Source organism: Rhinolophus sinicus, chromosome 8 (assembly GCF_057876585.1).
Source record: "Rhinolophus sinicus isolate RSI-liver-muscle chromosome 8, RSI-T2T, whole genome shotgun sequence".
NCBI classification, from domain to species: domain Eukaryota; kingdom Metazoa; phylum Chordata; class Mammalia; order Chiroptera; family Rhinolophidae; genus Rhinolophus; species Rhinolophus sinicus.
In genome coordinates, this window is record NC_142508.1 from 7278284 (window position 1) to 7295535 (window position 17252).

Consider the following 17252-nt stretch of genomic DNA (forward strand, 5'->3'; position numbering starts at 1 on the left):
AACACTGGTAAGGTAGGTCCATCCTGAGTCTATACACAAGAAAGGGAGGAAATCTTCCTGGGAGAGCATTCATTATACAGGAAAAACAAATGGGTAAATGTGACGATGGGTGAAAGACCAGAATCGTGGGTAAGGTGAGATACTGCGAACAGCATGGTGTCCATCTCAGATGGCCCCTCTTTGGGGCAGTGCCCTCTGGGGTATTGTTATTTTGCGAGAGGCATGGAGAGGGAGTCGTTACTGGAGGCCACTAAGGTAAGGGATTCTACTCTTATCAAGGGTAATAAAAAATCCCCAAAGATGGGCTGACTAAAAGACATGCTTTGTCTGCTGTTAGTGCTTGGCCAGAATAACATAAACTCTTTGGTGTCTCCCACTCTGTTCCGTCAGGTAGATCCAACCCTAACCCACATTGAGCTAAAATCTGTGATTTTGGGGGATGAAAACTAAGAAGCCCTGTGGGTTTGGAACCAGTACAATGATGTGAAACCCCCAGCTCAGTCCTGTTACTGGTTGAGGGGGGCAGGCAAGTTACTAACTCCCTCTGACTTGGTTTCCTCATCTACAAAAGGAAGAGAGTAATATGTACCTCACAGTGTTATTGGTGAAAGGTAAATAGGATATTTGGGAAGCACCATCACAATCCTCAGCATAATGTAAACACATCCCTTTTCCTCTGCCCTCAGCCCTCTGAACACTGTGACTCACGTTAAAAGAATATATATGTAAAGAGTCATAACACTGAAATATAATTTATTAGAATCCTAGGACTCAAATATTGAAATATGTATAGAAATCTCTCATTTAGTCAGGCATTTTCTGCAATTTATTAACAAAATATAGTTTTATTGTGCTTTCTTTTTTTCTTTCTTTTTTTTTTTTCGTTTTCAGTCAGAGCCACTTCTCAGATTGCTAGAGGACATCTCTTTATAATTTATCTACACTATTTGCCTTCACAGAAGTTTGGTCTTTTTTGGTCTATTCTTTCTCAAGTACTTTTGAACTGATGTAAAAGTGAATACCAGACCTTGATTTTTCTAATGGACCCTTGTAGAAAAATTCTGAATTCAAACCTATAGCTTCTATTCTGAGAGAAATTATCCTATATTTTCGTCTTCCTCTTTCCTTTTAGGATTTTAACTTTAACACAAGGTATACATACTTTAAAGAATATACGAATTTTTCTAGGTAGAGTTAAAACATCATGTTTTATGAAAATATTGCCTGTTTGTTTAGAAACCTTTAAAACAGGGCACACAATAATTCCATAGTGTTTATTGTTACATTAAGAGCCAATGTTTATTTCTTTATTCAAAAATTGTTATTTGGGGCTCAGGGGGAAATGGATCAAGGTCAGTGGATTTCTGGAGCTAGAAACGTCTTGATACTAAGAAGATAAGAAGACAAAGATAATGGCCAGAGACAAAAGTTTTGCCCAAATAAACTAATGGACAGAACAGTCAATGAGTAGAATAGTCAGCAATGAGGCTTTTTGAGAACTGAGAGAAATGTAGGCGAGAGGGAGGAAGGGAAACGTGTCCCCTTTGTTTCTTAATTTCATGGGAGAAGAAAGATATAGACTGGTAATGATATGTAAGACAATTAGGTTAAAAACAGATCTACAGAAAGCAGATAATATACTATCACATATATCATACACTCGAATGGCACATGATACCACAAGTAGAGAGGAAGCGAATTCAAAAGATACCATAATCACTGTGTTAAAGAAAACAGTTATCATGCTGTCCTGGTCACTTAGGTCCAAAACTTGTGTTAACAGAAAACAAATTCCTCTTTTGTATCATTCTGATCGTTTGTGTCCAGAATAAGTGATTTATCCCACCTGGAGCAGGCACTCTTAGGAATTTGGTTAAGTCCTTTGGAATTTGGTTAAGTCCCTTGGAATTTGGTTGAGACTCTAACAAGTCCTTATCAGACTTTGTTGTATTATTGGTGCTAAATGTGGGTCTAACGTGTTATGCGAAGCTATTAGCCTCCATTCCTGGTGCTTTCTCCCTTCACAATACTTCCTTGCTGCTATAATAGTTTATGAAATCATCAGCCTAAAGATCAATTGTCACCTACATGCAACTCTGTGACTTGAACTCCAGAAAAGGTAACTCTCCCTAATAACCGACGCATTTTTACTCTTAACACAAACTCTTTCTAATCAGATGGTGCAGAATAACATGAAATGGAACAATGGTCCTGATATTTCTGTCTCTCAGATAAAAACATTCATAAAATTAAACTTTGCCTTTCACAGAAATAAATTCATTAGGCTCAGATTCAGATGCTTTTCCAGAAAGAATGTCTTCACCTTTAGATGTTAAGTTCCGGAGCAAGGAGTTGGCTCTCCCCATAATCCTGCCTGCATTTCCCAGTAGGACAGTGCTTATCCCAGGTCAGTATTCTGTTTTTTGGAAGTGCACTCTTGTAACAGCATATATTAAGGGGTTATTAGCATATATGCACATCAGTAAGGGAGATGAAAATGACCGAGGGATATACATGGAGATTTGAGAGAACAAATCCTCGTGAGAACAGAAACCAGATCTGAGGTGGTGCTGGGAACTGGCTCTTTGAAGTTGGCTCTCTGGCCGTGTTTCACCACTACACCACTCTGCTCTCTGTGACATTCTGCTTATGCTTTGTACCCCATGTTTAGGGATAGAATCTGATCAATACGTATTCTTGATACTAGACATCTAAACATGAGGTTTTAGAGCATTTCCACTGCCATTCCCCAAGTCACACAGAGAACAAATCCAGCTTCAAGAGTCTGCCTGGCATCCCTCACACTGATGTCTGTTTCCACCTCACTCTCCTCAGGGCGCCCTTCACCTCTGCGTTCCTCAGGCTGTAAATCAGTGGGTTCAGCATAGGGTTGAAAAGGCTGTAAAACAGGGAAAGGATCTTCTGCTGCTCCTCGGGATGGCGGGACTTGGGGGCCATGTACATGACGATGGCACTGCCAAAGAAGAGCCCGACCACGCAGAGGTGGGAGGAGCAGGTGGAGAAGGCCTTTCTGCGGCCCTCCCCAGATGGGATCCTCAGGATGGCCGAGAGGATGCGTGTGTAGGAGACCAGCACCAGGCAGAGGGGCCCCAATAGGATAAACACAGAAGCCACAAAGATGACCACTTGGTTGAGCCGGGTGTCAGCACAGGCCAGCTTGAGGACAGACAGGATTTCACAGAAGAAGTGGTTGATTTCATGAGGCCCACAGAAGGGCAGCCTCAGGATGAGAACCACATGGACCAGGGCCAGGAGGGAGCCGCACGCCCAGGAAGTGACGGCCAGAACCGTGCACACTCTCCAGCTCATGATGACAGAGTAACGTAGGGGGTGGCAGATGGCCACATACCGATCATAGGACATCATTACCAAGATGAGACACTCAGTGTGAGCAAAAGCCATGTACAGAAAGGTCTGTATGATGCACGGGACAAAGGAGATGGTTTTTCTCTTGTTCAGAAGGTTTGCCAGCATCTTGGGGACATTGTTGGAAGCATATGAAATGTCGACAATGGCCAGGTGTGCGAGGAAGAAGTACATGGGGGTGTGCAGTCGGGAGTCCAGGGAGATGAGCCCCAGGATGACCCCGTTGCCCAGCAGGGTGAAGGCGTAGAACAGGGAGAAGAGCCCAGAGAGAAGCAGCTGAGTCCTTGGGCTGAGCAGGAACCCCAGTAGGAGGAACTCTGTGACAGAGGTCTGATTTCCCATCATGCCCTGGCAAAACTGCCCATACGTGCTGTGAGCTGAGGAGCAAATGCAGACCTGGATTAGTTATTAAACAGAAAGAGGGGGTTATGGAGTACACTGTGTGTGGATTCAGCAAGCAATCCTTTTTAGAGTCATTATGTCCAATCCTTTAATCCCCAGTAAAGCAGAAAGGCAGTCGGTTCAGGTAACGAGTCTAAGTGGGCACAGGATGTCAAATACTATTTCCATTTCTGTAGAATTTTATTTACTTTGATTCCATATTTTTACCATCATGATGGCAGCCACACAATAAATTGTTTTCCAGAATGACTAATCATTTTGTTTTTGAGAAAGTCCCCATAGCCATAGTCTCATGAAATTTTAAATTTTACTTTCTAAACCATTTAGTTTTCAAATTTTCCTCCCACGTTCTCTTTATCATTTGATTTTCTCTTATTTTATAATGTGCACAGAATACATTGCACATTACAGGTGCTCAATAAATGATCACAGAGTAAAGATATGAATCCACTAAACGCATGTAAACTAATATATGAAATAGGGAATGAGATTTACAAATGCAACTTCAAAGAGGTCCATTTCCTCTGTGCTCACCAGGTTTAGGGCTTTAGCAAAGGAAGTTGGCACTAAGATGTTTACTTCCTGATGCTATGCAGGAAAATCTGGCTGTTTCCCTTCTGGGCACGAGCTGCGTGACATCACTAATCTGGTCAGCATTCATAGAAGCCATTTATGGTACAGGGTCAGGGCACGTGGTCATCCACGTAAAGAGTTACCAATATAATATTTCCCATCCTGTCCCGCCCCAGCCTCTTGCAGGGCTTCTTCCTTAGTTCTGAGTAGATGCTGTTTCTGGGCCCCACTGCATCTGAATAGTGCCCAATACATTTGTCGGATGGATGGATGGATGGATGGATGGATGGATGGATGGATGGATGGATGGATAGATGAAAAGCATTGCATTAGGAATAGCCTCCAAAGTGCATATCCTGGAATTTAATCAAGGCTTTTGTTTCCTTTATCATTTCCTCTGGCTGCCATTCCACCAACCATATGGCCATAGGGGTGACAGAAAGGGAAAACCTGAGATGTTCCATAGAAGTGTATGTGACAATTCATGATATACATGGTCCTTCCCCCTGGGCAGCTTATGACCCCAGTTCTGCGAATTCCAACCCTGTCTTAAGCCCAGAAGCTGCCTGCCCAGAAGTGAACACTGTACTGTGCCTCCCATTCTGTATGCTGGTTTCTGGAGCCCTTTCTTCCTCCAGACCCCAGCGTCTTTAAACTCCCATGCTTTGTAAAAGGCCTTTTACTCACTGTGGCACCAGTGCCGGTCTTATCTCAGAGATATCCGATTGAGAAGAAATTGCACAGAAGTGAGGAGAGATTTTGAGGGTCAGAGCTGAGGATCTTGTTCCCTTCAACAGTCTCTGAAAGAGGTGCTTTGCAGAGGCAGGAGTTGTCCCTGCTCTCCTGACACAGGCAGGTGCAAGGAGGGGGCCTGCTTCCTGTGAGCACCAGCTAGAAAGCTTTTATAGTGAGGCCATCTCCACTCCAGATTGCTCTCCAGGTTGTTCCTGAGGGTCCCTGAGGGACACAGGACAAGGACACAAAAGACAGACACCATCTCTACCAGGAGAACCACAAGTTGTTTGTCTTTCTGTCTCCATTTCTCTGGGCCCTGGGGATGGATGGTTAGAAGAAAAAGAGCTGGTATTATTGACTTAATACCCAGCTGGATCCATACACATGAAACCTGTGCAGTAATAAGGACAAACATACTCCTAGGACCATACTGCAAATTATACTCCCTTTGGGGTGTGTGAGAACTTGGGTGGTGAGGCCTTCCTGGATCTCAGTCTTGCCCCAGGTGGATTTAGTGGCACTTGGAGGAAGGAGGAGCACGTCCTTATGAGATAATGACTTCCAAAATTGGCATTCGCTTCTCTCTCCTTTTCCTCTTAGGTAATTCTAAGATGGGTAATGGTGGATAAGAAAAACACTTGTATCAACCTTCCCATCCTGTGGACAGAAAGATGCTGAAACCTTTCCACATAGCACCTGGGGTTTTATATAGGGTCCTGGAAGAACAGGAAGACAGAAAGCAGAGCAAAGCTGGCCTTGAAGAGGTGTCTTGGGGTTTAGAGGGCAGGAGTGTTGAAGTCACGACTTTACTGGGACATACTCATGAAATTCAGTGAAGCTTCTGATATGATGACACCTTGGAAGGAAGTGTTGTCTTTACATTCACATAATAAAATATAAACAGAGGATATCTTAACTTTTTTTCTGATTGTCTTTCTTATGTGTGTCACATCTACATACGTGTGTGTGTGTGTGTGTGTGTGTGTGTGTGTATTTTTTTGTGTCTTTTCTCACTGGGCAAAGTTTGGGAGAGAAACATCCCAAACTCACTTATCAGACACATCTGGATCTTTACTGGAGAAAGGAGAAGTAGACTGTTAATGTGTGAGCAATGTGGTTCTCTGTTAACAATGGACGGACCAAAATATGCCTATGGTTTTTGGCTCACAGCCTAATCAATAATTCAAAACACACATATTTCCATGGACAAAATAAAGAAGCTCCAGGAATAACTGCACTGAAACCTCTGAAGGACTGATAAGTTTAGAAGCCATGTGGTTAAAAACTAACTGAAGCACTTAACCCCAAGATAAAAAATAAATGTATTGACGACTTAAAACTGAATAATTAAAAAAAATATATTACCAAGATGAGTTTCAATTTCTATGTAGTAGCCACAGATAGATACTTTATACCCGTAATTATCCATATACAGATGCTTAATCATTTGAGCCATTCATTTATTAACTCACTTATTCAATTTACATTCGTTGAGTATCTGCTCTGTGTCGGCATTATCCTGGACACTAGAGAAGCAAACATGAAGGAGAAACTCCCTGATCTTCAAGGATCTTACAGTTTCCCTACAGAGTGAACCACGCACATAAAAAATTTAGGGGCTGTCTCAGAAGTGTGCACAGGTTACTGTGGCCGCAAAGCAGGGTGTGTTAGATTATTCTGAAAGGGAGTTGGGACGGCCGTCACGCTGAATGGGATGCTTAAACGCTCTGCAGGAAGACATAAAGTAGATAGGACACGCCAGCTCTACCTTAGGGTCTGAGGAGGGCACAGCACACGGATGACATTGGAAAGCGGGTTCAAGAGAATCTTCGGCACCAGGTCACAGACACAGACCTTCATTTTAAAGAAAGAGTAGACTGAGATGACTAAGTATGTGATTATAGAGATTCCTGTTTGCTTAGCATGAGGACTCTTTAGAAGACTAAGGTTGGAGACTGAGGCCAAGCTCTGTGAGGAGACAAGGTGTTCAAGTGACAGACGATGAGGACCTGAGTTAAGGTGGTAGCCACGGCTGTGGGCAGGAGAGACTGTATAGGAAACATGTAAAGGAAACACAGCTATCAGTGCTCAGTCAGTTGATGCTGTTGGGTGAGGGAAAAAGCAGAGCTCGGCTGTTTCCCAGGTTTATGGCTTATGTGGCTATAGGTAGAGTGGTTTCTTTCACTTATACAGAGAATACCTGGGGGAAAATGAATTTATGGCAAGGGTTAAAAAGGAGAATAGTTTTTAACGCAATGTGCCTATGCTATATACAGGTGGGTGTGTCCAATAAAGAATAAATTAACATATTTTGGAGTTCGTTAGAGATATCCAGGCTAAAGATATGGATTTGGTAATTGTATGCATTAGGCGATAGTTTAACTCATGGCAGTTAAAAAGGTCATTTAAAGAGAGCAGGTTCAGTGAGAAGAAAAGAAGCACAAGAACTGTATCTCCAAAATGACCCATATTTAAGAGATGAACAGAGAAAGATAAATCTCCAAAAGTGAGCAAGAAGGAAACTGAAAGACACAGGCAGCAAACCAGAAAATACGAATGAAGGAAATCAATGAGCTATGGTGCAGCCAGGATGCAGACTAAGACATTCACTTTAATCATATGAGTAATTCTATGTCTGTTTTTGAAATACAAGAGTCTTATTCTGCACAGGCCTAGAATGAAGTTAACATTTATAGGAAAATAAAATAAAACCAAAATTACTGAGAGAAAGCCATTATTATCCTTCAAGAAAAATAAAGCGCTTTTTTTGGTATCACTTTCCATTTGCATCAACAAGTGAGAAAGGTGAATAATAAGCAACATGGTTAGAAAATTTTAATTTCCAAAGAGCCTGTTATGAAGCAGGTAACCGGAAATACCACACAAATGTGCAGCAGCATCACTGTGAAAGTGAAAAGCAGTTGTTACCCTGCGTGAGACAGGACTCAATGGATAGAAAACAATGCCGATGGAGAGAGAGGCAGATGACCCGATTCCCAGCATGAGACTTTTCCAACCTGTGCCCTGCCAGGAATCCACCACATTCATAAGGAGCGTCTGTCAGCTCCTTAGCAGCACATCTCTACTCCAGCAATTTATCAACATTATTCTTAATTCCTCAACACACTCAGAAAGGGCTGGTGATTGGGAAAGGAATGAATTTCACACCTTCTCCTTTTTTCTCCACAGGGGACAAGAGTCAACACAATCTGTCAGTGTAAGCTCTAGGGAAAGAACAAGGAGCAATGCTTCTTTAAACATAGAAAAATCAATGTTAGATACACAGTGTATTAATCACGATGATTCTAAGGACAAGCTGTGCATCTGTTAATTTGGTGGAGTTTTTTGTTTGTTTGTTTGGTTGGTTGGTTTTTTTTTTAGAAAACTTTTTTTAAAATTTTATTAGTTTCAGGTGTCCAAGACACAGCAATACTTAGACGTTTATCATTTATATCCCTCACACTGTGTGAACCCCCTTCCCCCCCATCCACTATCCCTCTGACATCGCACACAGCCATTATATTTCCACTGTCTCTATTCCTAATGCTGTACTTTTAACATCTCCTTTTATCTCTCAACTGCCCAGCATTTGGTAGAGTCAGTAGGTAACAAAGAAGTGTTTCTCAAAGCAGGGTCCAAGGACCACCAGCATGAGAAGAGTACTTCACGCTTAATAAGGGAACACAAAGCACTTTGCAAACTCTAAACTCAAAGTAAATGTAAGATAGTATTTTTAAAACAGCTTTTATGCATGCAGAGCCCCTTAGAGACCACTGTAACCAAAGGTGCCGTTTTTAAAGATAAGAATAGTGAAGCTAGAAAAGCTATGACTTTTTTTTTTTAAGGTTTTATTTATTTATTTATTTATTTTTCCCATTTTTAAAATTAGTTTTTTAATTCTGTTCGCTTCCGTCCATCTTCAGTGCTACTGCCACTGTCCCCAGTCTAGGACAGAAGCCTGAATTAGAACAGAGGGAGAGAGTCTCATAGTTAAAAAGGAACTTAAATACATACAGGTAGCATTAACTGCAACTTTAATAATATAAACAGATATAGATTTACTACATCAATTAAAAATGTGTTATATAATCTTAAATATGTCTCCATTTTTGGACCACACTGTCTACAGTATACCATAAATATTATTTTATTATCTCATAATCATCTTATCTCTAACAAAGATAGATTGTTATTATTTTTTGCCTTAAAAATACTAACTAGTTAAATTAAAATAATTGATCTGCACCTTTCTTAACTTTGTGAGGCTCTGTTTTAGTCCAGGGCTGACAAAACCCACTAATGTGAAGCCTCTACATTTGGTCTCTGCCTTCCACTCCTGCTGTCACACAAGCCATTCTCTACATAGTCACAACTGTCCCTTTAAAATGCAAAGCACAGTATATATTTCTCCTGATTAAAAGTCAACACCCTCTCTTTGAACAATATAAAATCCAAATTCCCTTTGAAGGCTTTGAAAGCGCTGAATAATTCGGCCCTTCCTCCCTCTTCCACCACATCTCTGGTTTTCTTCCTCGTTGCTCAGTCTGCAAAAACCACACTGGACCAAGCTGTAGAGCAGATCAACTCTTTCTAGCCTCAGGGTTTTGGCACTTGCTGGTCCCTGTGCCAGGAGTATGTTTTCAGTTTATTTCATAGTGACTAACTGGGAAAAAAAAAATTTAAGAACATAATCTGTTAGTCATTTTCTTTAGACTTTTCAGGAAATATACATTTTTATTGAAAAATATATTTTTAGGGCCTTAGAGAAGCAGATTTTCCTCACATACTTGCTCCTGGATTGCCGTTGTCATTAAACATAGCGTGACTTATAAGATATTCGGTTACATAATTTCCTCTGGCCAACTTCTATCATCCTTGGTGTTTTTTCTTCTGACATCCTTTTCACTTCTTTCTTCTCCATTATTTTGTCCTCCCTTCTTCCCTTTTTCCTAACCTTCCTTCTTACCTCCCTCACTTCCTTTCACCTCGTCCCTCTCTCATTGTCCCTTTTCACCTGTATGTTCTCTTGGGCCCTTTCTCCTCAGCACACCATCTTTTCTTCTGAATGTAAATTGTTTCCAGGCAGAGTTTGAATCATAATTTAATGAAGAATCTCAAACAGAGTATTTGAGATAACAAGGTGACAAACAGCAAAAATCAAAACAACCAAAAAGACCAAAAACAAGCTTTTCAGCAGCCTCAGATCCTAAAGCGCGTGCGCCAATTCAGAGGGGTCATGGCCCATACTATCCTCGCCTACCTGTCTCTAGAAGGTATAAACGTGAAGTTTTAATAACACACAGGCTACCTTAGTTAGGAACCCTCTGGACCTAGCTATTCCTTCTCTTCCAAGTAGCCCATTTCTTCACTTTAAGAGAACTCTGATTTTAATTTTAATTTGTTCTTCCTTCTTTCTTGACAAATAGATTATAGATGGATGTTTAGTAACATAGTTAGCTAAAGAATAGATTGTTTTCTAAAGTTTAATACTGGACCCTTGCAATTATATCCATGTTCCTCCTTGACTATAACTAGCCATGAGCTAACATCCATCTAAACAGAGCTCTTAACAATCAGCCATTGGTTAGTGTGGAGTAGCAGCCATAACTCTCAAGGGTTTTTTAAAACTTTTTTTTTAAGTTGTTTCATATCTTCACATCCTGGACACACTGTAGTACTGAAAGTAGCAATATAAATATATTTTTCCTTGTCTCAATGACAACTTGCATAATACATAAAAAATGTGAAATACTTGTCTATTCATCAAAGACTAGTGATTTATCATTGATCAAGAGACTAAGGGGGGTTTCATGTTTTTATAAAAAGAATGGCGACAAGTCAAAAGGAAATTAGGAGTGTCTGGAACCTGAAGTTCAAAGCAAGTTTTCCTTTACGTTTATTAGGTTGAGATCTAAGCAAAATTCACGTGATTTAATGATTACTGATATGGAATTGCCCCATATACAGAATCTTAAATATTCCCAAAGCCTCGAGACCATGAGACATTTCAGCTCCATTACTCAGGAGAGGTCAGAAATGTGAGATTTGGTGTATCCTACTCAACTGTCATTATATGAACAACACCTAAAGATGAGTGAGAATTAACCATTACGGTGAATGCCTTAGTCAGCGCCCCTCTGATAAATTCTTTTCAAATAAATAAAAACCGTCTAGTTTAAATTTGTGTACTCAGCTTAGTAGTATTCTCTATCTGGACTTACGTTTTGTTGTTAAGTATATCTAAAAACCTCGACTTGCATTCACATTGATCTCTAGAAACATAATCCTTTATCTTCTAAGAGCTCAACTGGTAAAGATAATTGACACATTGGTTCAATTCTTGGTATATGTCAGGAACTGTGCCAGGAACTTTGCATATATGCTCTTATGTGGCAGTTGTTAAAAATACACTGCAAACTGGATGACTTCACGTAAATGAGAAAATTAAGACTCTAAGAAGTAACCTTGAACCCAGGTCTGCCTGGCTACCAACTCCATAAGCTTAACCACTGCCCTCTTCTTTGTCTGGTGTGTTGCATTTGGTACGCCCAGGGGACACATGAATGAATACACATGCTCTACGGCAAGACGGTCATGCTGTCCCACCAGTTTCATTTGCCTTAGTGTTTGTTACACAGAATAGCTTTTCAAATACTTTCTTCCTTCCTTGATTTTAAATTAATGTATAAACTAAAAATAGAGGAAAATAAAATCCACCAAGGCCACCGTTCAGAGGTAAATTTTGTTAATATTTGCTATATATTTTTTCCAAATTTCATGTATTTTTAGCATAGTCGAACTCATAAAAATTCCTGTGCTGTACCACTCACTATAATAATCTAGGCAATCTATCAAAAAACTTAATTTTAATAGTTGTATAGTATCGCATCGTATGAGCATGTCATAATTTACTTAATCACTTTTTGGATATTGAGACCTTTTTCCGTATATTAAAAACATTACACTATTTTTAAATACTATACTAATATTATACATATTATAGTGTATATATATATATACTTTCTTCTATAGGTTTAAAATAATTTCAAGATAAATTATTTATAAAAATAAAATAATATTTTTACAAAGAGAAGAAACTTCATCCTTAAAACAAAATCATCCTTTGCAACTCTACCTTATATTGAAAATTTTAGAGGTCAACTTAAATTATGCAAGGGATTTTGAAACTTAACATACACACATATGTCTATATTTATTTCTATATTTCTATATGTATATATTTTAAACATGATTTAACTAAGAAATGATAACTTGTATTTCATCAAAATTAAAAACTTCTGCTTTTGAAGAACACCATTAAGAAATGAAAAGGCAAACGACAGAATTAAATAAAATATTCACAATACATGTTTCGGACAAAGGATATCTATCCAGAATACATATAGAGCTCTTAAATTTAATAAAGAGACAAATGACCCAAATAATGAGTGGGCAAATGGTTTGAACAGGTACTTCATGGAAGAAGATTAAGGGTCAATAATCACATTAAAAGTTATTCAACATCAATCGTTTCAGAGAAATACATATTTAAACGAGATACCACAATACATCCACTATAAAGGTTAAAAATTTAAAAACCCAACTGTAGTGAAGATGGTGGTCAACTGGAGTTCTCACATGTTGCTGGTGGTATTGTAAAATGGAACAATTTTTCAGCGCAACAGAAACTAAAACATATGGTTTTATGTAGTGAAATAAGGAAATATTATACTTTTAGGCATTTCCCAAAGAAAATGAAAGCGTATGTTACACAAAGACATGGACACAAATATTCAGAGCTACTTTTTTAAAAATAGCAATAGTTAAGTGAAAGAAGCTAGCCAGAAAAGAGAATAGTCTGTATGATTGCATTCATATGAAATTGTGGAAGCAGCAAAACTAATCTATGGGGACAGAGATCTGTAGTGGCATATCAGTGGGTCCATAGGGCCCAGGTGAAAAGGCATACATCCACTGTACAAGGACACCAGAAGAAATTTTTTGGGTGATGGAAATGATCTATAGCCTGATCATGTTGATTTGTTGTAACTCGTTGGACTATCCTCTTGAAAGAAATATACTTGTGTATAAATTATATCGTGAAAACGGTGACTGGACCACAAAGCAACTTTACACTGATTGCTCCAATTCCACTCCTATCTGTGTGGGTGCTTCCTAGCCTGTCACCATGCCATAGTTGTGAGTACCCCCCTCAAGTATGAGAAAGTCCTCAAAATATTTGTGCATTGATCAATCAATTACGTATTTGCTCAGTGCATCCAATGTCCCAACCATGTTAACTCCATACTCTGCGTCCTGGGTGCCTCTAGGGCATGTCCACAGGTTCCTGCACCATCACTCCACCTGTATCCAAGCAACTGGCTATTGCTCATTTCTTCTTCTAGGAAAAGAAGGTGGGAAAATGGGACTATCTAATTATTGCACTTTATAGTTTTCTTCTCTTTTCTTTATCATTTCTGTTTCCACTGATTTTTTTCTTTTTCTTTTTGTCTCTCAATGAAAAGTCCATACGCGGAGTTTAACGTAGGGTGAAAGGATTGGATGGTCCAGCTAGCCATTTTGTTGAGATGCCCTTAAATACGAATATTTCTTGGACTGTATGGTTTATCCAATGAGTTCTTCAGCCTCTTATCTAATTGTGAGCAGGAGGGGTCGAATACACCTGATAAAAAGTACAGGGAGAGTAACTGAGCTCTTACTCTCACCCTTCAGTGCTCAGACTTTCACTTAATTCCTGTTTTCAGACCCAAGCTTCACTGGCTTCTGCTTTGTCTGGGATCCGAGATCCTAGGATTTCTTATCTTCAGTGTCTCCAAAGAATGAACCTTCACACTCCTGCCCAGAGTAAGCTGTTGCCTAGCTGTGTGTGGGTGTTGCAGAAGTCAGAAGATCCAACCACTGTAGTAATAGACTTTCACCTTATCCCCTTTTCCACCCTTCTGCATACTCCCACGCCCCACTGTTACTTGTGTCCTCAAGTCTGTAGCCTGTCAGGGACTCTTAGAAGTAACCTTACTTCCTATTGGTTTCCCCTTCTGCATCTCATTAGTTGGTAGCTTCCTCTCTAATAAATAATGATCATTCCTTTGTGTGCTTTCCATTATTTAAAAATATGCTGCAATTTCTCTTGTTTGCTTATGCCTCCTCTGCCATGCTATTTGTTCCTGTGGGTTATGCCTTTTGCTCTATTGCCATTTTAATGGTATCTGGAAAGGGAGAAGAAACAAATGTGTACATTTTCCTCAGATAAGAGAACACTTATCACCTACAATTGTATGTTTCTGTCAATTAATTCTTCACTCTACGAATTCTCTCTCTCTCTTAATGGAATTGAATTGAATTCATCTAGATTTTTACACAAGAAAATTACCCCAGCATATTCAGCAAAATCTTTTGACTATTAGTAGCTTGCTGGCTTACTTTTTTCAGGAGGAATTTGAGAGACGGGGAATTATTTACCTTTAAGTTATAAACTGAAGATTCTTTATTAAATTCCATTAGATGTCATGTTAATGTCTCTCCTGCCTGAACTGTCTATAATAAATCTAATGCATCCCAGGTTCTTCTTCCATTTACCTTAATCCCAACACTGCTCCACTGGCATATTTGATAGATGGTGAGCATGAAAACCAATGTAAACTGAAGGCCAAGGAACTCACAAGAATTGGTCACTTCGGCAATAAAAATCAGTCTGTTCCACTACTTAGCTTATAGACTCATACTTACTCCTACAACAGAGTTTGAATTAAATGTTTTTTTATCTTGAATTGAGTAATCGGTTCAATGAGATGCCCAGTCGGGTTTGTGTATAAACATATCAACACATTCTTGGGGTGCTGATTTCCTGGGGTGAGGGGCCACCTGCCATCTCCACCAGGTTAAAGACCGGAGATAGCCTGAGTCTGGGGATGCAATTAGTGAGCGTATCTATGCTCCTCACTGCAGATCTGGTCAGTGCCCCAGCCCTCCACTTGCTAGCTGACAGGACCCAGAGTCTTCACTCAAATATGAAACTAACTATAAGAGCCTCAAACTATCAGTAACCTATTAGATCCCTTTGCAGTACTCTCCCCCTTTCTCTCCCTCCTTCCCTCCCACAGTGGCTCTCAATGAATCTAGAGAGATTCTGAGTTGAAAGGTATGTGCACCTCTGAGCCTGCCCAGGGAAATCACCTTCAGGCGTTCTCAGAAGTTTTCTTGCCCTTGCTCCCTGAGAGATCCTGCAAGTTCAGTTAGTTCACTAAAGAACCTCAAGGCTCAGGAGCCATTTAGAGAACTCATTAAAAAGACACAGCTGCAAAGTTGCCTCGGGCATCTTGACAAAGATTTAAAAAAATAAAAAAGGTTTTTAATTGATCTCGAAGGAATAGAAACTATTTCAGGATCAAAAAAGTGTCAGAAAAAACCTCCTTGTGGAGTTCATTAAAACTTTGCCGCCATTAATCACAGCAGGATCACTCTCATGCAGGCAACTGCTCAGAGACCACAGGGGCACTTGGCCTTCTGGGGGAGAGTCATGGTTGTTCAGCTGTGGACCCACAGTTAGTGCACAAGTGGTGTGTGGAGACACCCTCCTTGGAGGCTGAAGCTCCAAGCATCTTATCAATGGGTTGAGCTCTTTTCCCATCCACACAATTAAATAAGAGAATAACAAACCAAATAAAAATGTTACGTATTCCAGGCATAGTACTAAGACCTTTACGTGAATTACTACCAATCATCAAAATAATATTCAAAAGTGAATATTCATTGCCTTCCTGTTTATAAAAGAAGGAGCAAGTTCAATCAAGTTAAATAACTCATCCAATGTCATGTCAGTGGCAGCCCCCAAATTTAAAACTGATTCCAAAGCCTTTTCCATATTCCTGTTGATAGAGTCCAACAGGAACTCAAGCACACTCTCGCGAGACCTGCTCACAGTCCTAATTCAGCCGCCCAAACAACCCTCTTGTACATTTCTTCCTTGGCAACAGCAAGGAAAACAAGGGAAACACTAACTGAAGATGTGATGAGAGGATGTGAGCTAGAACTTCTTCTGATTAACAGGATTCCAACACTAATATTTCCTGCTGCTCGTCTGTGTCTGTCCCAGTTACTATTAACCCCAGGTCTGACTCTACCACTTCCTTGTCACTAATACAATAGAATCTTTCTCAATACATAGATACCAAATTGATGCCAAATTATTCAACCCTCTTGCTTCTTCTGTACCTTAATGAAAAGCCAAGGTGAGGAGCAATGCTTGGGGTGAATGAGCTACCGTGTTCGTCTGGGTCCTCCAAGAGCCGATGTCAAGACAAAATTAGACGTGCACAGGAAATACCATAAGGAAAAATGGGGAGGGACCCAGTGAAGGCTTGGAGGGCCATTGGATGCAGGTCTGATTCCTGCGGAGGGAGAAGGAAGGGAGCAAGGCATATGTATCACCTTGAGTCACAACCAGAAGTAGACGGTTCTTTCCAATTTGGTAATTTGAAGGAACTTTAATAAAGGGACTAATTACAATGTTATGCGCAGGACATATGGAAATCACAAGGGAAAGTGTAAGATCCCAGGAAAGTGCAGGGATCTGAACAAACTTCCTGACAAACTCTAGGCCTAAAAGAGAAGAGGAGATTGCTGTTACTAGAACCTGGAGACAAAGAATGTGCAGAAAGGGTGGCCTGATAGAAAGTGGACTAATAAGTCAACAGGATCAGTCCACACTGATCCTGCAGGGAATGAATAAATACTAGACATCACTCTCCTCCCTCCCTCCAGTCTCTTGTCTTTTTCCCAATTAGCCAAACCCAACAAGAAGCCAGCAGGCAGTGAAACCCCATGGTGTAGCACGTACAGATCAGTCTTACTGGACACAGAGCAGGGCAGAGAAAGATGAAGTGTGGACAGGGAGGGGTAAACAAAAGGCGTCCACACAGCATTGGATTCACATATTCACCAGAACTGGCCACAGTTTGGACTCCGTCAGATCAGAAATCTCAAGGAAATTTAACACACATTTTATTTACAAAGATTTACTTACAGGAATAAACCATATTTTGACTCGTCAGAAAAAGTACATGAGTTAACCATAGTGGTTAAGAAGTGGGACAGTTCTTCAGAAAAGAATGCCAACTAACTGTGGTAAAAAGTAA

General features: G+C 40.1%; 3 protein-coding genes across 4 annotated transcripts in view; all 3 read right to left on the reverse strand.

Moving 5' to 3' along the window:
• LOC141567564 (olfactory receptor 2A5-like) overlaps positions 1–17252 on the reverse strand; it is a 129219-nt gene that overhangs the window by 16984 nt on the left and 94983 nt on the right. The gene's annotated exons all lie outside the window — the stretch shown is intronic.
• Positions 1–17252, reverse strand: part of LOC109439917 (olfactory receptor 2A25-like) — an 87140-nt gene that overhangs the window by 7330 nt on the left and 62558 nt on the right. The window lies entirely within an intron of this gene.
• On the reverse strand, positions 1204–4123 carry LOC141567565 (olfactory receptor 2A5). Its single transcript, XM_088800702.1, has one exon. It carries the CDS (start codon positions 3730–3732, stop codon positions 2800–2802), a length of 933 nt encoding a protein of 310 aa, XP_088656828.1. The 5' UTR covers positions 3733–4123; the 3' UTR covers positions 1204–2799.

Bases quoted from the DNA above. Each gene is read 5' to 3' on its own strand.
- LOC141567565 (XM_088800702.1), bottom strand. From the start codon at position 3,732: ATGATGGGAAATCAGACCTCTGTCACAGAGTTCCTCCTACTGGGGTTC.